Raw genomic sequence first — 24509 nt, 5'->3', positions numbered from 1 at the left:
AACCCTCGCCGCCGAGCTCTGAAAGCCATAATATTCACTGGCAACACACCATATATCCACTGACACAACCGAGACAGGAAGTACTGGCTCACCAGCGACGAAGAGCGCGGCCAAAAGGATCGAAGTGAACCCCTGCACCCAAGCAACAAGTGTTTTGGAAATTCACGTATCAGCATAGCCATGACACGTAACTCGTGGCGCTCAGCTCCCCAGGAGCGCCCAGTGAACGAGGGTGCCCTGCATGCAACCTCGGTGAGGCGTTTTTACCCTCTATGGGCCATTTGCGAGGGCCTTGCTGTGAAGCACGTAGCAGGGCATATACTCGCTTGCACCAGATAATGCGCGGCGTGAATGGGTTAGGTCGCCCAGTAGCGCTCTGCGAGGTGACCTTCCAGGCACTTGCGTCGGTCGCGGCGCTAGTGGTGTTTGCGTAAGCTTTCTGTCGTGTCAGCATGTCCTCTTGTATGATATAAGAACCGTTCAAGAGCGAACAGTGCGGCCCTGCCTGTGTACTAAGCGCGTCGCGCAGGGTCGCGCTCTTAGCTCGCGACCTGGCTTGTGGAAAATAAGTTGATTTCTGATGTGTAATCCTCCCAGTAGCCGTAAGTCACATTCGGTACTAAACTTAACTTTGACTCTGCGCAGGCCTCCGACTGGCGTGCTGCCCGCCGCCATGACGACCCCAACGCCAGTACCTCGGCCAGCAGCTGCTGTCGGGGCGGAGGCAGCTCCAAGCGCAACTGCGGGCATGATTCCAAACGGCAAAATGACCATCACACGGCGCCGCCGCGCTCCACCAAGAGGCCGCCGCGCCCGAGCCAGCGGAAACCGCGCTCCACCCTGGATGCTGCAGCCGCGCCGCTGACGCAGCAAGAACCGCAACAGCCGTGGCACGCAGCGCAGGCAACAGGCGTCGCGGCGTCAGTAGGAACCACCAGCGATACCGCCAGCGCCTACAGCTGCTACAGCCGCTACAACGCCAGCAGCGGCGGCAGCAGCCACGCCAGCAGCGGTAGCACACGCTGGGCCGACATGGCGGAAGAGGACGCGGCCATGGAGCAGGCGGGCCTGGGCCTGGACCTAGGCGAACTCGAGGCCGAGCACGGCTGGTTTAAACAGATGATGGCGGAGCACCGGGCGGAGGTGGAGGCCGCGCAGGCCGTCGCTGAGCAGGCCCCGCGCGCCAGCAGGCGGGGCAAGGCCGCGAAGAAGGCGGTCCGGCGGGCGGCTGAGGCAGCGGCAGCGGTGGCGCAACCGGCCGCAAGCAACAGCAGTTCCTCGTGCCCCGCTGTGAGCGAGACGGGGGAGCAGCAGCGCGAGGAGCCGGCGGTAGGCTGCGGCGGCGGGCGGCTGAGCCCCGTCATCAGCTCCGACTGCGACTGCGCGGTCGCCGAGGCCGCCGAGGCGCCCGCAGCCGGCGCCCGCGGTGCCAGCGGCGGCAGCACATGCCGCGGGCTGCACGGCGGCGCCTACATCCGCAGCCTCAGCCTGATGTCCTCCTGCTCGGGCGAGTCGTGGTCCAGCGAGGAGGACAAGGCCCTGGATGAGGAGTTCGAGGCGCTGGAGGCCTACTGCGTCGCGCCGGACGCAGAGGCAAAGGCGGCGGCAGCCGCCAAGGCAGGAGCCGCAGCCAAGGCCGCGGCAGTGGCAGCCGCGAAGGCCGTGGCCGCGGCCTGGCTGAAGCATGAGGCAGACGTTGCTTGTGCCTCCGCTTCCGCTGCTGCCGTTGGCAGCGGCGGCTGCGCGGCGGCCGATGTGTCTGCGGTGGTGGCGCAGGTGGTGGCGGTGGTGGAGCTGGAGGCGGCGTGCGGTCGCAGTGGTGCATCTGCGGCAGCCGCCTACGAGCGGTACTGCCTCACGTCGGCCTGCAACTATGTCTTCGGCTGCACCCGCGTCGCCTGAACAGCTGGTGCTGCCTTGGCTTGCGCGCATGATGCACGCGGCGTGTATTGTGGGCAACATAACCATTAGCGTTTTGCAGGACTGGAGTGACTTGAGTAGCTAGCTGTAAATACAGACGCTATGGGGTGCTTTTGGGTCTTGCGGTGCGCGTTCAGTGTCTTTTGGGCACATGCTTGTGGAGAAGAAAATCGTGAGTATGTACAGATAATATGCTTCTTGCCTGTGTGATTGCAGCGCTGCGAGTACCGGCCAAGCATGGTGTGCCGGTATAGTACAGAGCGTGCATGGGGGACAGACCATGCCAAGCTGTGGTGTGACTGACCTGTGAGATCTGATTCAAGAACTCTTGACTTTCTATTAAAGATGTTCTGACCTTACGTTGTCCGATTAGGGACTGACTGTGTGCCGCGAACACCGCCAAGAGGCTTGACAAGACTTCAATGCTGTTTTGACTTGACGCAGTGTTACAAGCATTCAGTTGATGCCAGTGACCGCTGAGCGATCGCAGGAACGTGTGCGCAAATGGGTGCGTCCTTGAGTCCTTCATCCAGCCATCTGGGAAGTAGCCGCTTAAACCTGTAGTGTGAGTGTAGAGTATGTTCTTTCGTGGTTGTCTTCACTTTTGCTGAAAGCGTTGATGACGTGACCTTGTGTGCGGGTTTGAGACAGGCAGCGATGGTATGGTACTCTGGAGTGACCTGGTGTGTGACCTGGTGTGGGGAGTGGTTGGTGCTGAGTCGCGGGCCGCTAGAGACACCCACCTAACGTGATACTCGCTGTGCCGTTATCCTTGTTGTTCGTCTTATAGCTCTTGCGTAGGTGCTATCGGAGTGATGCGTTTGGCCCTAACGTGACAGGGGTTGTGGCTCGCAGATAAAGGAGTGAAGGCCGCGTTGAGGCGGAAGGACCGCTGGTTCGGGCCCTGCAGTATTGTATCAGCGTGAGCTGCTGGCAAGTGGGGGGCCATGGGCTGCCGCTGCCCTACACTGATTGATTGCTCGCGATACAAAGGCCCTATCGTCTCGCATGGCTGTCGGCTCGGTGCAGACATTAGCGTATTAAATCAGACAGTTCAAGGCTCGAGGGGCTGTCACGCTGTACTTTACAAACATGTCTCTGCGCACTTACAGCCTGCGGATAGCCGCCGAAAACTCGCATGAATGTGTTTTCTATCTGCTCGAATTGAGGCTGTTGTAGGACAGGTAGGCAGAGGGCGGGCGTGTGTTGGGCCCGCGTCAGAGGAAGACCCAACATCCTGGGTTGGTCTTCGAGATGAGGTGTAATTAGACAAGCTGTTATTCCACTGATTGGTCTCTCTATCAATGCGGGCACACGTGCAACAGCCAGCGGTCCTGCATAGACCTGCTTCATTGTGGGTGTTGGTCTGTGACGCCGTTGACACCCAGCCCCCTAAATATACGGTAATACCCATGCCTGCAGCCTTCAGTACAAACGGCACATAAGCAAGCCTGTTTAGCACTAGGGTTAGCACGAACACCGCTCCTTCAGGGCCGCATTCTTAGAATGCCCTCGGATTCGGAACGATGGACCCCACTGCTCCCCACCGTACGTGATAAAACCATCTAAGGAGTCCCACGGCCAGCCTCTACCCCGTAACACGTGCGCGCTCATTCCGATCATCCGCATGCACGTGGCCACACAGCGCACTTTCTTGAAGCTTCAAGCCGGAGTGTCCGATGTGGCAACATCTGCGGTAGGTACATCGACAGTCTGCACAAGCCGTCCACCGTGTCCACCGACCACCGCAGCGCCGCACCTGCCTGCACACCATGTGCGGCCACTAACGTACTATGGTCGTGTGCCGACCGCAGCGGCGCAGCCTGATACCATTTGCATGCTTCGTAATTGCCAACGTTTCTTACTCTGCTAAAGCTGAACAATGCTGCACAACACAAGTGCCAAGACGTATCCTGCCTGCCCTTTCCAACGTGTACCACACCCACCGCCACCCCACAACCAAAGCAGTACTTACTGCGCGTCAAATCCTACGACCGCCCCACGCCTGGCACATTCGACCACAGCATCCGCACCACAGTTCTCACCCCAAAGCCCCCACCCTACATCATCACCGCCAGCCGTGCTTCTCGTTTACGTCGTCATCAAAGGAGCAGTGGAAGCTCTGCCGGCAGCCGGGCGCGGCCTCGTCCTCGGCACCGCAGCAGTCCCAGAAGCGCAGCAGCCCCGTGCGGCCCATCACCACGCCCAGCTGGTGCTCGGGCGCGTCGCTCTGGCGCACAAAGCCGGTGGCCTGCGGCGGCGGAGGCAGGAGCGCGAGTGACAGCGGCACACACGGAGGAAGGAGGAGGTGAGAGAGGTGACTGGGAGCATGGGGGGCGCAGGTGCCTGGAGCGGGCGCACAGTGTGGTGTTGCTGGGCTGCTGCTGTGCACTGTGTGCACGTGTGTGCACTGGCGGCTGCTGTCAGCATGTGCACCAGTCGTAGCTGCAGTCCCAGCCCCAGGCAGGCAGGCACTCGCAAACTTACCTTGGCCAGCTCCCCGCCCGTCCAAGTCTCGCTGTGGTATCTACAGCCCAATGTATCGCGTAAAGTTAGCGGCCAACGGCGTGACGGTAAGAGAAGACAGGTGCCGGTGCCCGTGCCAGCTGGCAGCGGGGCACGGAGACGTCGATCCTCCACGGTATCACGCTCGGCCCACATCAAACCCCAATTACCCGAGAGAGCAATTCCCCTTCCACGTGCGACGTGTACCTGCAGGCGGTTCGGTGGTTGCGCTCCGCCGCAAACCGCTCTTTGCAGCGCTTGCAAGTCATCCAGGTAAGCGACTCGGAGGGCGCTGCAGCAGGTGTCGCAGCGGGGGTCGCCTCCACGGTGTCCACCGCCGCGCTGCGCACCCTCGTGTCAACAGCCACAATGCAGGCAGACGCTGTCCGAGATGGCGCGTGGAGCGGCGGACGCGCCAGCTTTTGGTGGGCATGGAGCATGAACAAATGTGTTTCAGGTCTATGACCAGGCGCCCGTGTTATTTGGGCTCCACTTGCACCTATCATTCTTCCTGTTTGGGCTTCTGGGGCGCGCAGCGCGTTTGACAGAGTTCCTTTCAGCCAGGGTTTTGCAAAGCTGGCGTCTTACAGTGGAAATCTATAGGAAAGTATAACATGTGATAATCATTGACACAGTCGTTCCATCATCGCCACGGCCACGGTGGGCAGTCTGCATGGCCACCTGTGCAAATCGCCAAATCCATTCTTGCCTTCGGGTTCTTTACCTGTTTTAAGAGTGCCACAGGATCAGGTCCACAAACAAGTGTCCACGGCTTGGGACTCAGCACTTGTAGCGCACCCGCGCCCCCAACTGTCCTCTGCAATTGCCATGGCTTCGCCAGTTCCGCCACGCTTGCTCTACATCGGTGGAGAGTGGGTTGCGCCTGTAAAGGGTGGCAGCCTGCCGGTCATCAACCCCGCCACGGAGAAGGAGTTTGCCCGGATTCCGAACGCGACCAGCGAGGATGTGGACGCTGCGGTTGCCGCGGCCACGGCCGCATTCAAGAGCGGCCATTGGAGCAAGACCACGGGCGCCTACCGCGCTAAGTACCTGAAGGCGATCGCAACCAAGGTGCGTGGGTGTGGGGGGGTCTGTCCCCTGCGCGTGTGTACGCTGAGGGACGGGATCCGACCCGGCGTGTGTATGCGTGCCCCGACGCCACGGCCCAAGGCCAACCACGAAGCGCACAATCGTGTATCGTGACATTCGCACCACGTACTCTTCTGCAAGGTCCTGCACTTCCCTCTTATCAGCCCCAGCGCCTCACACCGCCTCTCCACCCTTCCACTTCCTCCTACCCCTTCCTCCGATCCCTTCCTCCCATCCCTTCCTCCCACCCCTGCCTCTGCCACCTTCCTGTGCTGCCTGCAGCTGCGCGAACACAAGGCGGTGCTGGCCAAGGCCGAGACCATGGACTGCGGCAAGCCCATTGACGAGGCGTCCTGGGACATGGTGCGTGTGGTGGGGCATGGGGCGGCGGCGGCATGGCATCTTGGTGCTGTGACACCAGGGGCCACAGGCCGTGGGCACAGTCCACACCACTGGCCTTCATTGCCTTCCCATTGTTGCCCTGCTACTGCTAGGCTGCCATGACCACGCCCGGTTGCCGTTTTGACCCGCGCCCCATGTGGGCAGGTAACCTGGCACACCCCCTGGTCAAACAGACACGCAAGTGCCAACCCTCCATCTACCCTGTCTCTCACGCTCTTGCTCATGCCCTCCAAACCCCCAACCCCGAACCCTGCCCTGCAAACCCCCTACCCCCTACCAACCCACCAGGATGACGTGGCCACGTGCTTCGACTACTACGCGGGTCAGGCGGAGGCGCTGGACGGCCGCAACGGCGCCGCGCCCGCCATCGATGTGGGCATGTCGGAGTTCGACGTGCGCGTGCGGCGCGAGGCGCTGGGCGTGGTCGGCCTCATCACGCCCTGGAACTACCCCCTGCTCATGGCGGCGGTGGGTGCAGGGATTTTGGGGTGGGGTGGGGTGGAGGAGGAAGGGGGGGGGGCGGGGCAGCCGTCCATGCAAGACGGGGGCGGCGGGGCGGGGAGCTTGGGTTGGAGGCGGGAGCGGGCTGGGCTAGGATGGGCTGGGGAGAGCAGAAGACGCAAAGGCGCAGTTTCCATCACATGCCGAAAGAACGTTACAATACAAGCCCAAAAAGACGGTAGCCTTGGGCAGAAGGGCACGGGGGGTTTGTGTTGTTGGCTTCCAACTACCGTGCCTCGCTCTTCCTGACCCTCCACCTCCACTTCCCCCACCTCGTACCCGCCCCGTGCGCCCCCGCCCCCTGTCCCCCGCGCAGTGGAAGGTGGCTCCCGCGCTGGCCGCCGGCTGCACGGCCGTGCTCAAGCCCTCGGAGCTGGCCTCGCTCACCTGCCTGGAGCTGGCGGCCATCGCGGCCGAGGTGGGGCTGCCGCCGGGCGTGCTCAACGTCATCACAGGCACCGGGCAGGACGCAGGCGCGCCGCTGAGGTGCGCGGGTAGGCGGGGGGCGGGCGGTGGGAGGTGTGTGTGCGTGTGTGTGTGTGTGTGTGTGTGTGTGTGTGTGTGTGTGTGTGTGTGTGTGATGGGGTTGTAAACACCAGCCCAAACGAAACCAGACCAAGCCAAATTAGCGGAGCACATGCGGAGGCAGGGGGAAAGATGGGAAGGGGGCGGGCTATGGCGCCACGCAGTGGCGGGGGTGATGGGCAGGTTGTGTGGGATTCTGAAGCTGAAGGACATTGGCGCTGGCTTCACACACGATCACGCATCCAAGATGTGTTGTGCCTCTGGACCACTGCTCACCCCTGCTGCCCCCGCACCTCCCCCAGCGCGCACAAGGGTCTGGCCAAGGTGGCTTTCACCGGCAGCGCCGCCACAGGCCGCCTGGTGGCGCAGGCGGCGGCGGCCAACATCCGGCCGGCCAGCATGGAGCTGGGCGGCAAGAGCGCGCTGATCGTGTTCGAGGACGCAGACATTGAGAAGGCGGTGGAGTGGGCCATGGTGGGTCCGGGGGTGTGAAGCAGGGGGAGGGGCGGCTTGCGGGGGGACACCAAGGGGGTTTGGGATGTAAGGCCTGAGGAGGAGAAACACATCTTGCATATGCGTGGAGCTACGAGAGGATGGCGCACTCTTGAGCCTTGGCGCCAACGTGGTATCACCGCCACCCCGTGCCGGCGCTGCTACTGAGCCGCCCGACCTTTGGCCCCTTCCCCCCCACACACACACGCACCCGCGCAAATGCTCCCTGTGTCTGCCTGTGTCCTCACCCCCACACCTCACCTGCAGTTCGGCTGCTTCTGGACCAACGGCCAGATCTGCTCCTCCACCAGCCGGCTGCTGGTGCAGGAGGCGGTGGCGCCGGCCTTCCTGCAGCAGCTCAAGAAGAGGGCGGAGGCAATCAACGTGAGGGGGAGAGGGCGCGTGTGTGGCGGGCGGCAGCAGGGTGGGAGGGATCAAGGGGGGTCGGAAGGGGTTGACGCTGGGGGCTGGGCGGGGCGGTGGGTGGCGATGCCAAAAAGGAGTGTGCCGGTGCTGGTGTTTAGCAACTGTCACTGAACTAGAGCGGGCAAGGGTGTGGGGCATGGAGTCAAGGGCGGAGCCAAGGCCGCACCCGTGGGCTGCGCCCAAGGCTCACCTCTGCCCACCTCTTCTCACCTCGCCTCCGCCCTCGCCACCACCCACCGCCCACCGCCCGCCCCGCAGGTGTGCGACCCGCTGACAGAGGGCTGCCGGCTGGGTCCCCTGGTCAGCGAGGGGCAGTACCGCAAGGTCCTGTCCTACGTCGAGGTGCGTGCACAGAGTGGCAGGGGGGTGGGTGGGTTGGCGAGCATGGGGTTTGGGGCTTTGCGTGACAGTTGCTTGGCTGCTGGCTGCAACGCTGCGCTACGCAGCAACCATCAAGGGGCTTTGGGGACTGTAGCCCTGGGTCAGAAACACGCATCGTGGCCCTTTCCGCTGCCGCGGCTCCCGTCCCTCATGCGGCCCTCCTTCCACACACACACACACCCCTCCTCCCCTCCTCCCTCAGGCGGGCAAGGCGGAGGGCGCGCAGCTGCTCACGGGCGGCGGCCGCCCCGCCGGCGCGCCCGGCACCGCCGGCTACTGGCTGGCCCCCACGGTGTTTGCGGGCGTGAAGCCGCACATGCGCATCTGGCGCGAGGAGATCTTCGGGCCGGTGCTGTCCGTGGGCACCTTCAGCACGGAGGCGGAGGCGGTGGCGGCGGCCAATGACAGCGAATACGGTCTGGCAGGTGAGTGGGTGGGTGGGTGAGTGTGTGTGTGGGTTTGGGTGGGTGGGTGGGAGGAGTGGGAGTGGAGAAGTGGGGATGGGAAGTGTGTGTGGGGAGTGGGGATGGGGTTGATACTGGGAGGGCTAGGGATGGGTGGTTCCACGGGTGGTGCCTTGTGCGTGCCTCTCCCACCGTGACCCTCTCCAGCGGCCTGGACGGCAGCCCTCACCGCCGCCGCCCCATCAGCGGCGTGCCTCTCGCCGACCCGCCGCCGCACCGCCCCCGCATGCATCTCACCGCACTGCCCACTGCACTGCACCAATCACTGCACTGCACGCGGCGCCAGCGGGTGATGGACGTCGATGCCGGGCGGGCCGCGAAGCACCTGACCCCTGCACCGCCCCCACACCACGCCACGCCACACCCCCGCCCCCGCCCCGCCCTGCAGGCGCCGTCATCAGCGCCGACCCCGACCGCTGCAAGCGAGTGGCCGAGGCGCTGGAGTGCGGCATCGTGTGGATCAACTGCTCGCAGCCCTGCTTCTGCTACGTGAGCAGCCGCTGGAGCGGGGAGGAGCGGGGCGGGAGGGGGCCAGCGGGATAGCCAGCCATGAAAGACGGAGTCATGGGGTGGATGGGGGGGGGGGCGATAGTAGCGAGGGGAGGGGGTGGGCATGGATGGGTTCAATAAGGCCATGGGTCCAGGCGGCGAGGAGAGGGCACTATGGGGCGCGGGTAAAGTGCTGAGGGTAAGCGAGGGGTCCGCGCTGCTGCACATGCGAGGTCCACCTACGCTGCCTCACCCACCTGCCTAACACCGATGTGGCCGCTCCTGTCTGCCCACCCACTGTCCCTTTCCTCCCCTGCCCCCAGGCTCCTTGGGGCGGCATCAAGAACAGCGGCCACGGCCGGGAGCTGGGCGAGTGGGGGCTGGACAACTTCCTGTCCGTCAAGCAGGTGCGGGGGGTTGAGGGTGTGGGGGCGTGCGGGTGTGGGGGCGTGAGGGTGTGGGGGAGTGGGGGAATGGGGGAATGGGGATGTAGGTGCCGGAGCTAGGGGCTGGGATGGAAGAGGGTGGTGTTTGTGAGCTCGTGGACGGCATTGTGAGACAGGGATGGGAAGATTCCGACTGTCGCCTGCGAGAGGGGATAGCGCGGCAGGCAGAGCTCGGCAGCTCGTGCATACCGCTCTAACTCGTGGCCCGCCCCCGCCACCCCACACACCCCACACAGATCACCAAGTATGTGTCTCCGGATATCTGGGGCTGGTACAACCCGCCCTCCAAGCTCTGAAGCAGGAAGGGGCTGGGGGAGGGACCGAAGTTCTATGTGCGACTTTGCGGGTGGGCTGATGCGAGGGCGCGGGGAGCGAATTGGTGTGGGCACGTTTATTGCGAGTTGGGCGGCGGTTGATGGGACCAATGACAGAATGACATAGTAGAAACAGGCGCACCTATCTAAAGGCTTGCAGTGCCATGCGTATCGCGAGGTGCTTCACACAACGTTGACACATTTCTCAATTGCACTGTAACATTTTACCTGGGGGTTCAATTGACTCAGTGGTGACTCCGTCGCGACAAAATGCGCGCTGTCATGTTGAAAACATACACACGCGAGGAGCTGGAGAAGGTGCGGCGTTTTTCTCTGCCGTCTGCGTGATGTGGGATGCTAATTGTCGAGCGCACCCGCAGATGTTCTATGACGATGAACCAGGCACGAACAAGTCTTATATTAAGGTATGTGCAGAGGGGCCTTCTGGGCTATCCGGAGAGGTTGACACGACCTCTGACACGACCCTTCTACCCCCTCATCACCACCCAACCCTGCAGTACTTCAACGGGAAGATCCTGCCGCTGGCGAACGCGGGCACCAGCCCCGCCGTCGCGCCTTGCGCAGCTGCCGCCACCATCCACGAGCTGCTGGGACAATGCCCCCTGATCACGGCAAGTCATTTCCAGTTCTATCTCCGGCCCCGGCCCCGGCTATGTCCGGGCGATGAGGTTGTTCGGCCTCAGACTGTGGAGGGGCTCAGCCCCTTTTCCCCCACACTTGTTATCCTATCTACTGTTTCACAAGCCGCACAGCACCATGGTGATCCCGAGCATTGATGGCCCATACAGTTGCAGACACCGACCCCCGCTTGACCCTCGCGCACTTGCAGTTCGACCGGTTCCATAACGGAGGCAGCTTGGGCCGCCGCACCCTGGTCCGCAAGGACTTCGATGTCGACCTGTCCGTGTTCGTGACCGAGTTCACGGGCCGTGTGCTGGATTACTGGGCGGGGGACTGGAGCGGCGAGGCGGGGGAGCGGCTGCAGGTGGACATGATGAAAGACGTGGCGGCCTGGCTGTGCGACCAGAACTTCAAAGCGGTGGAGGTGGAGCACGGCACGCACTACAAGCACTGCATCAACGTGAGTCAATGGATTGCACGGTGGCCGGGCATGCTGCGTTCATAGCATACCGTAGTGCTTGTGGCAAGCAGCCGAGTGATTCACTGAACAGCAGCAAGTTCAGGCCGGCGGGACAGGGACATAGGGCACGTCACCTGGATGTGCATCCATGTACGCGTGCATGGGGCGCACGCCTGCTGGCAGCATGGCATGCTGTACTGTGAAACACACAATTCCGCATGCAGCCCGCTGTTCAGGTCGGGGTCATCACTGGAAGGAACGGGGTCACGCACGGCGCAGGTCAAGGTGACGGTACGCACGGGGATGTTCACTGAGGCGGATGTGGACGTGGACGTCAAGATGGCCGCCAACGTGGTGCGGGGTACGTGAGCGGGTGGGCGGGCGGATGGCGGCGTGTCGTGCGCACGTGTTGGCCAAGGCTTGAGGGACTCATCACGTCGTGTCCTGCGTGCGTGTTGGCAAGCTTGCGTGGGCCTTAGTACGTGGGCCCGTAGGGCCGTACTTGCAAGCAAGTTGCAGTCAACACCACTACATGAAAATAGCCTTTAAAATGCACGTGTGATTGCAGGCAACGGCAGGGCGCAGCGTGATGCTCTGATGAAGCAGCTGTGGGACACGCCGCCGCACCTGCGCCAGGCGGACCCGGCGCGGGAGGCGGCGCTGGCGGAGGCACTGACGGCGGTGGTCAAGGAGATCCCCGACTGGGACAAGTCCGTTGTGCGCCTTCTCAAGGTGCGCTTGGCTTTGGGAAGCTGCGCCGTGGTATGGTGGCGATCGGGCAGCCAGGCAGAAGTGGTGGCGATGGGAAAGTGAAGCAAGCCAGTGATCCTATCTGCCACGTAACGGTCTCTCGTACTTGCGGGTGGCACTTGCAGTGTTGGTACAAGCTCAGCGGTCTCAAGGACCGCATCCCCTTCGTGCCCAGCGTGCTGCTAGAGGTGCTGGCGCTGGCCGCGGCGCAGCGTCTGCAAAAGCTCCCAACCCACAGCAGGTGTGCGTTTGTGTGCGTGTGTGTGTGTGTGTGTGTGCGGGCAAGCTAGCTGCTTTCTGTCTGTAAAAGTACCACGGCCGGATAAGTTTACTGCCACCTTGCGGGTGCGTTAACGTCGAGCTTTTTTGTGCCGCACAGGCGTTTCCGTGATGCTGAGGCTTTCCTGGCGGCCCTGGAGTTGCTGGACGCCGCCGTGACCCGCCGGGAGGTGGTGGTGCTGGAGGCGGGGCCGGTGTGGGGCTACACCCGGGCGCAGGCGGAGAGCTGCAGGCACGTGTGGCGGAATGACCCCGTGGTGGTGCTGCACCCCATCGACCCCACCTGCAACCTGGCGGCGGTAAGATCCGAACGCGTTCTTGGCTTCCTGCACCTGCACGGTAGCAACCTTGCGCATAGCGCTGCTTGTGCCCAACCTGCTAGGCTTCGGCACATGGCTGCTGCAGTTGCCTTTTGATTTCTTGAACCTTGATCTGATACATGCCCTTACATGCCTGTGCCGCGCCGTGTATCAACAATCTATCTAAGCAGGGCTGCACGGTGGAGTGGGCGGCGCTGGCGGACGAGGCTCGCACCCTGCACGAGGTGGTGCTGACCCGCAGCATGTGGGACCTGCTGACGGACAGCTCCCTGGCGCCCGCGCTCAAGGCGCTGGAGATAGAGATGAAGCTGCAGCGCGAGCGGGCGCAGCATGAGCGAGCTGTGGCCATGCGGAAGTGAGGTGTAGGGCGGGTTGAAGATCATGCCGGCGGACGAGTTGGCTATGTAGTGTCGGCACCGGGTGTGTGGGATGTCAGAGTTGCGACGAGTGAGGCACGTTAAGGCTGGACCACGCGGTGCTTGTCCTTGGTTCACTGGGTTTCGAGTGCCAAGGTTTATAATCGCGGCACGCATGCCAACCGCTAGGGCTTTTCGATGTGCCGATTGCGGTGAATGGGGATATATACAAATATATACCAAAAGTGTCTTACCGAATCGCTAGATAGCACCCTGAACTCCTTGGCAATAGGGGCGTTGACAAGGCGCCGCCGATTGTGGGTTATACCGCACGAGGCAATATATTTATCAATCATGAGCTCTTTTGACGTTGGTGAGCTTACGGAGGCGCTCGTGGAGGAGGTGCGGAGACGCATCGGCCCAATGTTTGCGTAACGCTTGGGCGTTTCCGTTTGCTGACTGAGGCCCCACGCTGCTGTGGCCTGCAGAGCGATTATGATTATTGGAGTGCATACTACGATGCCGAAGACGAGTGGTGTCGCCGGGAGGACGAGTACCACGCGGCCTTTGATGATCACTTGGACGAGTGGGAGGACGAGTACTACGCGGCCTTTGATGAGGTGCCCAGCCACTCCCGTCCCGCCAAGCCGGCTGCCGAAATGGTGCCCACCCTGATCCAGGTATGTAACGGGGCCACACGCACGTCATTGGCCATGCGTTCACGCATGCATGCACCCTGCAGGTGCACAAGCCCACGGAGAACAGTGACGACAACCAGCGCGGCGTTCTGGAAAAGGTGAGCAGGGGCTGGCAGGGGCTTCATGACGGCACGTGCGACACGGCAGGCAGCAGCTAGTTGGAGCAAGCAGGCTCACCCCACCACTCAACTGATGCCCGTCCCTGTCTACGCACCGGCTTGGCACACACACACACACACACACACACACACACACACACACACACACACACACACACACACACACACACACACACACACGACCCTTCCCGTGTGCTTTTCGTACACAGATGCTCCCTGGCAGCAAGGCCTACGAGCGCTACTTCAATGGACAGCTGCGGCTGCTCATCTCCCCCGCCGGCGGGTCCGCGGCGGAGCAGCAGGCTAAGCAGGCCGCCGTCGCCACCAATCTCATCCACGGCCTGCTGGGCAAATGCCCGCTCATCAAGGTACGGTAGGGGTGCGGCTATGTGAGTTTTGCCGGGGCATGGCATGGGGCAGCATGTGTGGGCTGAGATGGGTACGTACGTTACGATAATGTACCGCACGTGTGGCAAACCGGCAAGCCGGCCACGCCCCGGCCCAGGCAGCCCCGCAGCCACTTCGGCGCCAATTACGTGTCCCGCGGGCCCCAGCCAGCAGCCCCACCCGGCCATCGTGGGCTCGCGATTCCCCTGTACAGCTTATGTAAGCTAGTGCAGACTGTCGTGCCATTCCCGCCGCCTCAGGTGTACCGCATCCACAAGGGCGGCAGCTTCGGGCGCCGCACCCTCGTGAGCGGCGCACATGATGTCGACCTGTCGGTCTTCGTGATTAAGTTCCAGGAGCGGGCACTGAATTACGAGGACTGGAGCGGCGAGGCGGGGGAGCGGCTGCAGCGCGACATGCAGCGGGCCGTGGCGGCGTACCTGCGGGGACAGGAGGAGCTGCACGATGTGGTGGAGGTGGAGCACGGCACGCACTACAAGCACTGCGTCAACGTGCGTGCTGGCTGCTTGCTGGACGAGCGGTAGAGCGTGCATGTAATTGCCAGCTTCCGCGTATGAGACCGCACAGGAGGGGGAAACGATTGCCGCGCTTTTGGCTCAGTGGTTTCTGGCCAATGGTCGCATGTGCCTGGGCTGCCGCGCTCACGATTGTGTTTTTACCAGCCGGCCCACCTGACGGTCAAGCACCCAACCAACACACGCAGCTCAAGGTGCACGGTGTGGACATGGACATCAAGATGACGGCCATCGTCCCTCTGGGTAGGAAAGCATGATGTGGTAGAGATCCGTCTTGCTTGCTCTGCTGCCGACGACGCTAAGTGACCTTCTTGTGATGTGGTGATGTTACCCGCGTCCGCTGTGCCCGAGCACCGCAGGAGGCAACGGTGGGCGCGACAACGGCAAGGCGCAGCGCGACGTGCTGATGCAGGCGCTGTGGGACACGCCGCCGCACCTGCGCCAGGCGGACCCGGCGCGGGAGGCGGCGCTGGCGGAGGCGCTGACGGCGGTGGTCAAGGAGATTTCGGATCGTATCAAGTTTGTGGCGCGGTTGGTCAAGGTTAGAGCGCGTGCTGATCACCACTGCCACGAGCTGTACAAACAACTGTGTGTTGAAGATCGGGCACAAACCGCGCCCCCTCGGCAGGCCACACGCAAGCAGGCAACACCACCTGCCCATACCTGTGACTTCCTGTCAACTCGCTCCCAATCCACCCACCTGCAGTGCTGGTACAAGAACTCCCTGCAGCGGTACATCCCCTACGTGCCCAGTGTGCTGCTCGAGACAGTGGTGCTGGCGGCGGCGCAGCGCAAGGGCCTGCTCAGCCCCGGCAAGCAAGAGTGAGTGTGCGTGCCACAAGCAAATGCGTAGGCTACAGAATGGGTTTCTGTTTACCGCTGCACATCTGGGCGACTGAGCTGCCGACCTGTTCGCTTACAGGTCCGGAGCCGAGGTGGCCGTTTTCCTGGCGGCCCTGGAGTTGCTGGACGCGGCTGTGACCCGCCGGGAGGTGGTGCTGCTGGAGGCGGGGCCGGTGTGGGGCTACACCCGGGCGCAGGCGGAGAGCTGCAGGCACGTGTGGCGGAATGACCCCGTTGTGGTGCTGCACCCCATCGACCCCACCTGCAACCTGGCGGCGGTGAGAGCGCGTGATGCATTCGCAGCGTGTGCAAGTACGGCAGCAGGCCCTGCAGGTTGCATTGCAAGCCCTGCCTTTGGCTGCCTTGTACCAACGTGCGCTGTGCCCCTTCCCCACCCTGCTCCTCCCGCCCTTTCCTGAGTATATATATTCTGACCTGCCTCCATCCTGCCTCTACACCTGTTGCCGGCGCGCGCAGTGCCCCCAGCCCGACCGCGCTGTGGACTGGTCGGCGCTGGCGGCTGCGGCCCGCGCGCTGCGGCGGGTGGTGCGGGACTGCAACATGCTGGAGCTGGTGGCCAGCAGCTCGCTGGCAGCCGCCATACGGGTGCAGCTGGCGCCGTGATCCTCATTGCCATGCGGCGGACAGAAGGTCGCCTTGCGTGTTGAAGAAGGTATGACAGATTCTTAGTAAACATAGCGGCGGCACCTGCAATTACTGCGGTCAAGTAAATGCCGACTGCGGCGTGAGGGCAGCACCATGACGAGTGGGGACTGAGTCTTGAGGGTGGAGGCGCACTGCGGTACGGACACGCATGGGGGGTTTCGCCTTTCACAATGTGGCTGCGTAATGTGTTGATGAAGCCCCATAGGATCGCCCCTGTCCATGCCTGCCTGCGTGCGTGCGTGCCTGACTGGAGGGCCTGGCCCCACCAGCAGCAGCAGCAGCAGCAGCAGCAGGAGCGGCAGCAGCAGGAGCAGCGGCACAGGGCCTGGCGGCAGTGGCCCTGGGCCCAGCAGTTGCGGCGTGCACGTGCATAGCGGAGGGGCGAGCAAGGCCACGTGGAGGAGGACAGCGCGGCGCCGCCCAAGAAGCGGCGCCGGCGCGCAGGTTCAGGCTGGTCGGTGTCTGGTTAGGGTCTTTGCTGGCGAGCACAGCATCGTGCAGTTTGTGGTAGGCTGCAGCAGTGAAAAGCGTTGTGGGTAGAGGATTTTCTGCTGTTTGTTTGATTGCTGGCTGTGCTTTTGCTGGGCAGCGGGACGTGGGCGGACGCATGGCGGGCCCTGCCTGTACGAACCGACCCCGGCTATGTCCAGGAGAGGAGGTAGACGCTTGCGGCCTCAGACTAGAGACGTGACATGGGTGCAGCACTGCAGCCCACTTTTCCCGTGCGAGAGGAACCACACATCTTGTCCAACATGCTTGTTTGTGCTTGTTTGATTTTTCTCAGTGTTCGCCGCGCCTTCGTTCCCATCACGGCCTGCCACGGTCCCGCGCGCTGCAACTAGCGCCACTAGCACACATATGCGCACACAGCCTGCCTGTGCTGCGTCCGATGGTTAGAAGCAGTGACAGAACTCCCGCCCCCCCCCTCTCTACGCACATGCACGCCGCGCCTTCCCATCACGGTGAGTTGGACAGTTGGACGGCACAGTCGTCTAAGTTGTTTGGGTTTAAAGCATGACAGGGACATGGTAGGTAGGGAGGCTGTACAGCTCTGGCCCACTTACTCAGGGGGGGGGGGAAAGAATGCCGCAGGCATACCCAGCGCTCGTATCTTCCGAAGGTAGGGGCCGCGTCAGTGGCCGAATTCCTTAACATGGCTTCGTTTGGTTGACGAAACAGGCTGCCGGGTTCGGCGATCTCGGCAAAAATGCGCGGGAATATAACAGTGAACCCAATGCCCCAGAACATTCTCAGATGTCGACCGACACAACACGACACCTCTTCCCCTGCTTCCCGCCGACCCAACCTCACTCTCCCGCCGTCAACACCCATAGATACGGCCCTCTGAGTCTTCTTACCATATGCCACGCAGGTTTCAGCCGTGGAGTAGCCGCTGGAACCCCTGCTTGTCCTTCGGCCAAAAGTGGCCGAAATCCCAAAAATGTCTTCGTCTGTTTGCCGAAAGACCCCCCAAGATCCCGTGCGTTTTGGCCGAAAAGTCAAGATCAAAAACATTTCGTCCGCCAGAGCCCTTTTTGGGCAAATTTCGTTCCGAACGAAGATACGAGCGCTGGGCCCCACCCTGACGAGGGCGCTCAGAATCCGCTTTCAGGATTTTGTTCAGGGTAGTACATTGCGGAGATATGAATGCGGATGTTACAGAGGGGACAGCGGAGATATGGGCCCCCAAAGTTCGGTCGGTCGTCGGTCCCAAGGTTTCGTCACGGTGTGCCGGAAACATTCGTCTGGGCCTCATAAGACAGCCCGGCAAGCCCAGACCGTTGCCCAAAGCATGTTATGGAAGCTTTTAACGGCTGGGGAACGTCAAGAGCCTACCAGAAGACGAAGGGCTACCGCCCGCCAACACATGTTGGGTTGGGATGTTGGGGTGCGACACGTCTCGCCTGACCAGGACGCGCCACAAGTCACGGACCGGTGCTTACGCGCCGGAGGAGAACGCATGTGTATGTCCCATGCGTAGGCACATCTCGTGGGCGTGCTTTACACGGGTGCAACTGAGCGGTCGCAACATGTTCACAACATGTTGACAACATGGCTGTGGTCAAGACGTGCCCTGCGAACTTCCCGTTTTTACATGTTTATAGAGCTCGCTGAAAGCAGTCGTTTGACACCATCCAGGCAGAAAACAGAGGGGGTGTCGGGGGTGTACGGCACGGTACGGCACGGTCGGTCGTCGGTCAGGGGGGGTCGGGGGGTTTTGCAGGGTGGGGTCTGGAACTATTGTTCGTACCCCCCCTGACTTACTTTTTCGGTAATTTGGTGACTGCCTGTAATAGGCGTAGACCAAGCGCGGCGATGGCGAGAGTTTCGGAACTCGGATGCCAGCGGGCAAACCACATGGGACGCCACCGCACCGAGCGGTCTGCTTATGATATGATGGGCTGGGCTGTATGAGATGCCGTGTACCGTGCAGGTATATACTGTCACGGCACCACGGGAGCGGACTGGTGGGGGAGCGCTAGCCTCGCTTCGAAAGCACTCGCCCCTTCCTGACTCCTGCCTGAGTCCCGGTCCCGGTCCCGCGCGGCATAGGAACACCATTGGCAAAATGGTCGTGGCGCCGAGCGCGCGAGGTTTCGCCTGTCTGAGCCGTGCCATCTTCTTGCAGCTGAGCTCAACTGGGCAATTAGCAGCAACCATTGATTGGGAATGCCCCGATCGGGCACGCGTGTCAACCGCTGCCGTTCATTGACATTATTCTAAACGCGTCCTTCATTCATATGTCCATCATTGAGCAGACTTGTATTACTGTTTAGCTATATCATACATCTTCGGTTGGCAAGGACAAACCTTTTTTGTTTTTAAGTGGACAACTGAACAACAGCTCTATCTACCGTTTCGAGCGCACGAGGCAAGGAGATTCAAGCAGCATGAGCTATTCTGATTTTATCAAGCTAGCGAGGGCGCTTTACGAGGACGAGGTGCGGAGAAGGCCTCGGCCGAACGCCTGCTTGCAACGCTCGCAAAGTGAATCCTGATTTTGACAGGACTACGATGTCGATCCATGGGATTATTACGATGACGATGGCGTCGCTGACATCGACCTCTATGACCCAGTCGACAGCAGCTTCGTGGCCCAGGCCCAGGCCCTTGCGCAGGCCCTTCAAGCACAGGCCCGACTTTCCAAGGCATCAGCTGCGGCACAACGCCTCAGGCAGGTGAGCTAGAGAGCGGAGGATGGAGAAGTGCGGCGGCGTTGTGGAGCCATCACGCAGGCTGAGAGTATGCGGGCACTGTTACGGGTGTATTACGGGTGCACAGGGCAACCGATGTCACATCCCCACCGGTGTCACATCTTTGGGCGCTGGTCACTTGCGTTGCAGGTCTTCCCACCGATCAGCGCTGGCGACCCACACCGCACACTCAAGATGGTACGTACGAGATTGCATCTATCAGGCTGCTTGCATTTCGCAGACGAGAGGGCACAGGGAGTCACAGCCACCCGACCGCAGTCTCGGGTTTCAACCCACGCCCGTTACCCCATCCCTCTAACGGGCGACACTGGCACCTACCGGCGCAGATGCACCTGGACCTCACGCCTGGTGGGGACAAGAGCTACGTGCGCCACTTCAACGGGGAGCTGCGGCCGCTGACGGCACAGGGCGTGTCCAATACGGAGCCGCAGGCCGCCAACCACCTCATTCACAAGCTGCTGGTGCAGTGCCCAGTCCTCAAGGTGCTTGCATTCGTGTGGGATCAGCGGGATCGTAAGTACGGTAGCCGCGCGCGGTAGCTAGATAGCCTGCCCCAGCCACCTGGGCTCCGGCGCCCACAGAACCACAGCTCCGTGAGCCAACAATCTCATCCGCTACGGGCGGGTCCATAACTCACCGGCCAACGGAGCCTCATGTTGAGTCCTGCGGATCCGGCGGCCCACCTACATTCATCCCTTCCACAGGTTGACCGGTTCCACAAGGGCGGCAGCTTCGGGCGCCGCACCCTCGTGCGCGGGGCCTTTGATGTCGACCTGTCTGTGTTCGTGATTAAGTTCCAGGAGCGGGCGCTCAAGGCTGCCGACTGGAGCGGCGAGGCGGGGGAGCGGCTGCAGCGCGAGATGCAGCGGGTGGTGGCGGCGTACCTGCGGGGACAGGGGCTGCACGACGTGGTGGAGGTGGAGCACGGCACGCACTACAAGCACTGCGTCAACGTGAGTGGCACACGCACGGAAGGTGCACGGAAGGCCTCACAACGTTTGCACATGCATTCCACCACTTCCCGTTGTGGTTGCCGTGCTGGGTATCGGGCAGCGACAGCAGTAGGACTTGACACGCCCGCAGAAACCCCTGATTGTTACCGTCGGCCTCCTCCGCTTGGCACGGCATGCACCCCGCAGGTCAAGGTGCATGGAGTGGACGTGGACATCAAGATGGCGGCACACGTGGCGTCCCAGCAGGGTATGTGTGTGTATGTGTGTGTATGTGTGTAGGATGGGGCGCCGGTACCGCCAGCCAAAGTATGCATGTTGGAGACATCGAATCCAATTTACCGGTAACCAGTACAGTTACATCACCATCTGTCCCGATTTGTCCGGCGGCAGGCAAGCAAGCAACCACTCCTGACCGCGGCAAGGCGCAGCGCGACGTGCTGATGCAGGCGCTATGGGACACGCCGCCGCACCTGCGCCAGGCGGACCCAACTCGCGAGGCGGCCCTGGCGGAGGCGCTGACGGCGGTGGTCAAGGACACGCATGACCGTGTCAAGAGCTTGGTGCGGCTGATCAAGGTGAGCGCCGGTGTGTGGCTGTTGGCGGTTTGGCTGTTGTGCTACGAGTTGCAGATTCAAGAGCACGTGCATAGATAGCTCGTGCTTTCAATGCGTGAGAGAGGCGCAATGCAACATCGTGCGTGCGTGGTCACTGTTATCATGTGTGCATGCAGTGCTGGTACAAGTACGGCCTCCAGGCGGAGATACCGAACGTGCCCAGCGTGCTGCTGGAGACAGTGGTGCTGGCGGCGGCGCAACGCAAGGGCCTGCTCAGCCCCGGCAAGCAAGAGTGAGTGTGCGTGCCTATCACTGGGTGCATAGGGTGCTTGCGGAGACATGGCTTCGAATTTAGGACGATGCGTGCATGGGGGGGGGGGGGGGGTTAAAGGATGCCGCAGAGGCGCAGACACACCCCACCCTTCAAATGGAAAGAGCCTGATGAGAGCGCTCAGAATTCGTTTTTAGAGTTCTGATCAGGGAGTAATTGAGGGGATATGGGCCCTCGCTATGTCCCATGTGTATATGGGTGCAACTGAACGGCCGCAAGATGTCCACATGTCAACATGCCTCTGAACATGCCTGTGGTCCCGTGCGAACTTCCCGTGTTTGCATGTTATTATAGCTCGCAGCAAGCAGTCGTTTGGCACCATCCTGGAAACAACCAGAGGGGATTTAGGGGGTGTACGGCACGGTACGGCACCGTCGGTCGTCGGTCATGGGGGATCGGGAGGTTCTGCAGGGTGGGGTCGGGGACTTTTGTTTGTAACCCTCCCCGCCCTGATGCGCGCCTTCATGCTATGGCGTGCCCTTTGCATAACACCATTCTTACATACCCGGAGCCCCAAAACCCATGGCTTGCAACGCCTTCCACAGTCGCACCGCAGAGGTGTCTCTGTTCCTGGCGGCCCTGGAGTTGCTGGACGAGGCAGTATCGGACCGGAAAGTGGTGGTGCTGGAGGCGGGGCCGGTGTGGGGCTACACCCGGGTGCAGGCGGAGAGCTGCAGGCACGCGTGGCGGAATGATCCCGTGGTAGTGCTGCACCCTATCGATCCCACCTGCAATCTGGCGGCGGTGAGTGGACACGCCATCCTCTCCGCTCTTCATATGACCACCTTTGCATGCACACTGCTGGATATAGCAACATTATTGTAACCGTTACTCACGCCGCACCCATCCTGAATCCCGCCTCCGCTGTGTGCTGGCACAGCCCCAGCCGCGCCGCGCAGTGGACTGGTGCCGGCTGGCGCACAAGTCCCGCGAGCTGAAGCGGGTGGTGGAGGGCGGCAGCATGTGGGAGCTGGAGCAGCAGAGCTCGCTGGCCCCCGCCATACGGGCGCTCAAGGCCGCGTGAGGCAGCACTCCTATCTTATTGACGCAGCAGGGTCAGTACATACGGTAGTGCGGAACGTGCGCGCACCACCTGCCGGCGGGCTGTGGATGTGGCGCATGTCAGGGGGCAGCTTTGGGGGCAGCGGTGCGCGGGCGGTAGGGGGTAACATTAAGCGTGTTGGTTGGTCAGGCATCCGTGTTGCGGTGTTGCGGTGGCGTGTGTCGTGGCGGCAGCAGGGTTACATATGGTGTCGGACTGCCGACGCCAGGCCCAAATGAACCACACCAGTGGCACTGAATGCGGCTGTGAACGGAGCTGGTTGACCGCCAAGCGCGAACCTGCGCGCCGCCTGCAATGTAAGCGATGTTTGCCGATGGCATGAAGGTGTCTAGCCGTCACAGGCAATCGGGCATCCGGGGTCGGGCTTGCTTGCTGACGCTCATCCCCAGGGCAGGGTACACCTCATCCCCACACTGGACCTCCACGAATTTCTGAACTGTCATTGACGGAATGGAGACCTGGCGGCATGGAGACCAAGTAGACGGCATGGGTAATCCTTTCTTTTTGACCACATGGCTTAGCAATACCAACACTGTGGATCGGGACGGGACGCCCACGTCGTGGCGTCTGACGTACGGTGTGGAAGGCTGGGAAGCGAGTGGCACAATGGCGTGTACCGATGGGGAAAGACATTACACAATGGACGCACAATGAACACTTGAATTCGAGGGAAACCGCAGTCTTTCCAAGTGAACCTGACGCCCCGTTGCATGTGCTGCGACCGGGCTTCCACATATCCCTTGCATACCCCTCTCTTAGCCCTTCTGCCACCTGCATGACGCAGCAACTGCGCAGCATCCCGTGCACCCTAACGCCGGCGTGCCCCACCCCCATCCCCAGGCCCTTTGCCAGCAGTGCCTCCCCCGGCCAGCGCCGCCTGCAATAACTGTGCCACCACATACACTCCTTCGTGCACATAGTCGGGGCATGTCGCTGCATTTCGCGAGCGCAGCGAGCGGACAGGTCACCCCAGGCCCAATTTCAGCTATTATTCATAGCATACATATGCCCTGCATAGGAATTTGGGGTGGTTTGGGCTTTGGACGGTGCCGCGTGTATGGGCACGCCCAGGGTGAGACCGGGTTGCTTGGCACCACCTCCGTCCCGGACCACGTACGGCCGGACGAGGCAGGCATGGCCCCCAGACCAACCTTGACCCAACACCTGCAGCCAAAGCAGAACTCAACGCCAACCTGACAAAACGTCAGCACCTAAGGCCCTATAGCCCCCACTGCGAAACCGAGCTCGGCGCGCTGCACACACGTAACTGTGGCTCCAACTCACACGGAGCCGTTACCGTCTTTACCATACCGCCTCTGGAAGTCACGGCGTCAGGAACACCGGCGCGGCATCCGGCACACCGCGTCCCCGAATGGATTTTACTCAACATACCGTACACGAAACTGCGGTCTAAAGGTTTTGCGCTCTATGTTCCCGCCCGTCTGCCTACGTTGGGCCCAGCAGATCCTCTTCTCCGGCGTCCACAAGTACTTTCACGCAGCAGATGAGCGCCCAGAAGCGGGCTTCTAGTAGCACTCCTGCTACACATCCACATACATTCAAACCGCCGTCATACAGCCGTCATTAGGCTGCTGATATTGTACACCAAATGCTGTGCTCGCCCCTACCCACAACCAAGCGCCGACCGGCCGTGACATGCACGCCAGCACCGCCTTTCCAGCGGCGCTACGCTGTCCTCCACCACGAGGTGTTGCCTGCTCCCTCCGCTCCGCATGCGGATGCCGCCGCTGGGCTCCGGTCTGCAGCCGCAGCCGCAGCCGGGCCAGTGCCACCGCCACCACAGGTGCATCGCAATGCTGCATGCCGCTTTACCCAGCAGGATGTCCAAGAGCGCGTACCGCATACTCGTGAAATCTGCTACGTTCTACAACTCAAACGAAGCACGCACTGCAGTCAAGCATGCGTGCCAAGCGTGGTGAGACAGCCCTTTATCCTAACACCAAAACTATACCCCCCACATCCCCCACGCAAGGTCGCGCATTTCTCACCTCCTGCTGGTGCCGCTGTTCGTGCTGCTACTGGATGGGACTTCGGTGGGCCACAGCGTGCGGCTGGCCGCTACGGTGCTGAGCTTCACCCTCAGCACGTACCGCATGGCTGCGGATCTGGGCCTGGACTTCTGGACTGCCCCCGCACGGCGCCAGCTCGCGCACTGCTCAACAGCGCTGATAACTTTCAAGGTGCTCGCGACTGTGCTTGTGGATGGGGCCCATCCTGATTGTGTGGGTGGTGTCATGGCTGCGGGGCGCACTGTTTGCCATCTGGGCAGCAGCCCTATAGCTATGCTCAAGCACATTGGCCAGATCAGTGTCAAGACGTTGCTGACTTAGCAGAGGATAGCGGGGTTGTGGCCGGCGGAGCT

At 61.8% G+C, this 24509-nt stretch overlaps 7 protein-coding genes across 8 annotated transcripts in view; 5 read left to right on the top strand and 2 right to left on the bottom strand.

Annotated features, from left to right (window-relative positions):
• The first annotated feature begins 59 nt into the window (after positions 1–59).
• On the top strand, positions 60–3203 carry CHLRE_13g605750v5 (uncharacterized protein). The gene is made up of 2 exons (XM_043069874.1): positions 60–252; positions 646–3203. Exons 1-2 carry the CDS (start codon positions 181–183, stop codon positions 1900–1902), a joined length of 1329 nt encoding a protein of 442 aa, XP_042917849.1. The 5' UTR covers positions 60–180; the 3' UTR covers positions 1903–3203.
• An 8-nt stretch (positions 3204–3211) lies between these two features.
• On the bottom strand, positions 3212–5053 carry CHLRE_13g605700v5 (uncharacterized protein). Its single transcript, XM_001699028.2, has 3 exons — positions 4633–5053; positions 4408–4447; positions 3212–4171 (listed from the first exon to the last, which is right to left on the bottom strand). Exons 1-3 carry the CDS (start codon positions 4863–4865, stop codon positions 3989–3991), a joined length of 456 nt encoding a protein of 151 aa, XP_001699080.1. The 5' UTR covers positions 4866–5053; the 3' UTR covers positions 3212–3988.
• A 100-nt stretch (positions 5054–5153) lies between these two features.
• Positions 5154–10186, top strand: CHLRE_13g605650v5 (3-chloroallyl aldehyde dehydrogenase). The gene is made up of 11 exons (XM_001699082.2): positions 5154–5496; positions 5797–5877; positions 6205–6384; positions 6734–6903; positions 7245–7416; positions 7702–7818; positions 8119–8202; positions 8444–8666; positions 9094–9194; positions 9518–9601; positions 9877–10186. Exons 1-11 carry the CDS (start codon positions 5254–5256, stop codon positions 9934–9936), a joined length of 1515 nt encoding a protein of 504 aa, XP_001699134.1. The 5' UTR covers positions 5154–5253; the 3' UTR covers positions 9937–10186.
• Positions 10187–10233: 47 nt separating this feature from the next.
• Positions 10234–12969, top strand: CHLRE_13g605600v5 (uncharacterized protein). 2 transcript variants are annotated; one of them, XM_043069872.1, is made up of 10 exons: positions 10234–10272; positions 10335–10379; positions 10473–10586; positions 10805–11056; positions 11281–11292; positions 11336–11417; positions 11625–11788; positions 11932–12047; positions 12186–12384; positions 12576–12969. In XM_043069872.1, the coding sequence occupies exons 1-10, from the start codon at positions 10237–10239 to the stop codon at positions 12762–12764; spliced, it is 1209 nt and encodes a 402-aa protein (XP_042917848.1). In that variant the 5' UTR covers positions 10234–10236; the 3' UTR covers positions 12765–12969. The 2 variants fall into 2 exon arrangements, with proteins under 2 accessions (XP_042917848.1, XP_042917847.1); XM_043069873.1 differs by lacking the exon at positions 11281–11292.
• Positions 12970–13023: 54 nt separating this feature from the next.
• Positions 13024–16799, top strand: CHLRE_13g605550v5 (uncharacterized protein). The gene is made up of 9 exons (XM_043069871.1): positions 13024–13441; positions 13504–13557; positions 13788–13946; positions 14226–14477; positions 14690–14744; positions 14861–15042; positions 15208–15323; positions 15424–15622; positions 15822–16799. The coding sequence occupies exons 1-9, from the start codon at positions 13421–13423 to the stop codon at positions 15966–15968; spliced, it is 1185 nt and encodes a 394-aa protein (XP_042917846.1). The 5' UTR covers positions 13024–13420; the 3' UTR covers positions 15969–16799.
• A 1954-nt stretch (positions 16800–18753) lies between these two features.
• CHLRE_13g605500v5 (uncharacterized protein) lies at positions 18754–22799 on the top strand. The gene is made up of 10 exons (XM_043069870.1): positions 18754–18952; positions 19019–19189; positions 19355–19402; positions 19552–19707; positions 19930–20178; positions 20365–20425; positions 20569–20753; positions 20909–21024; positions 21609–21807; positions 21944–22799. The coding sequence occupies exons 1-10, from the start codon at positions 18902–18904 to the stop codon at positions 22085–22087; spliced, it is 1380 nt and encodes a 459-aa protein (XP_042917845.1). The 5' UTR covers positions 18754–18901; the 3' UTR covers positions 22088–22799.
• A 2-nt stretch (positions 22800–22801) lies between these two features.
• CHLRE_13g605404v5 (uncharacterized protein) overlaps positions 22802–24509 on the bottom strand; it is a 2672-nt gene continuing 964 nt past the window's right edge. Inside the window, exon 3 of the mRNA XM_043069869.1 lies at positions 22802–24337. Coding sequence (XP_042917844.1) covers positions 24132–24337 — 206 coding nt within the window. The 3' untranslated portion in view covers positions 22802–24131. The remainder of the gene's footprint in view (positions 24338–24509) is intronic.

This window comes from Chlamydomonas reinhardtii, chromosome 13, assembly GCF_000002595.2.
Source record: "Chlamydomonas reinhardtii strain CC-503 cw92 mt+ chromosome 13, whole genome shotgun sequence".
NCBI lineage: Eukaryota > Viridiplantae > Chlorophyta > Chlorophyceae > Chlamydomonadales > Chlamydomonadaceae > Chlamydomonas > Chlamydomonas reinhardtii.
This window is presented reverse-complemented; position numbering and strand designations above follow the sequence as displayed.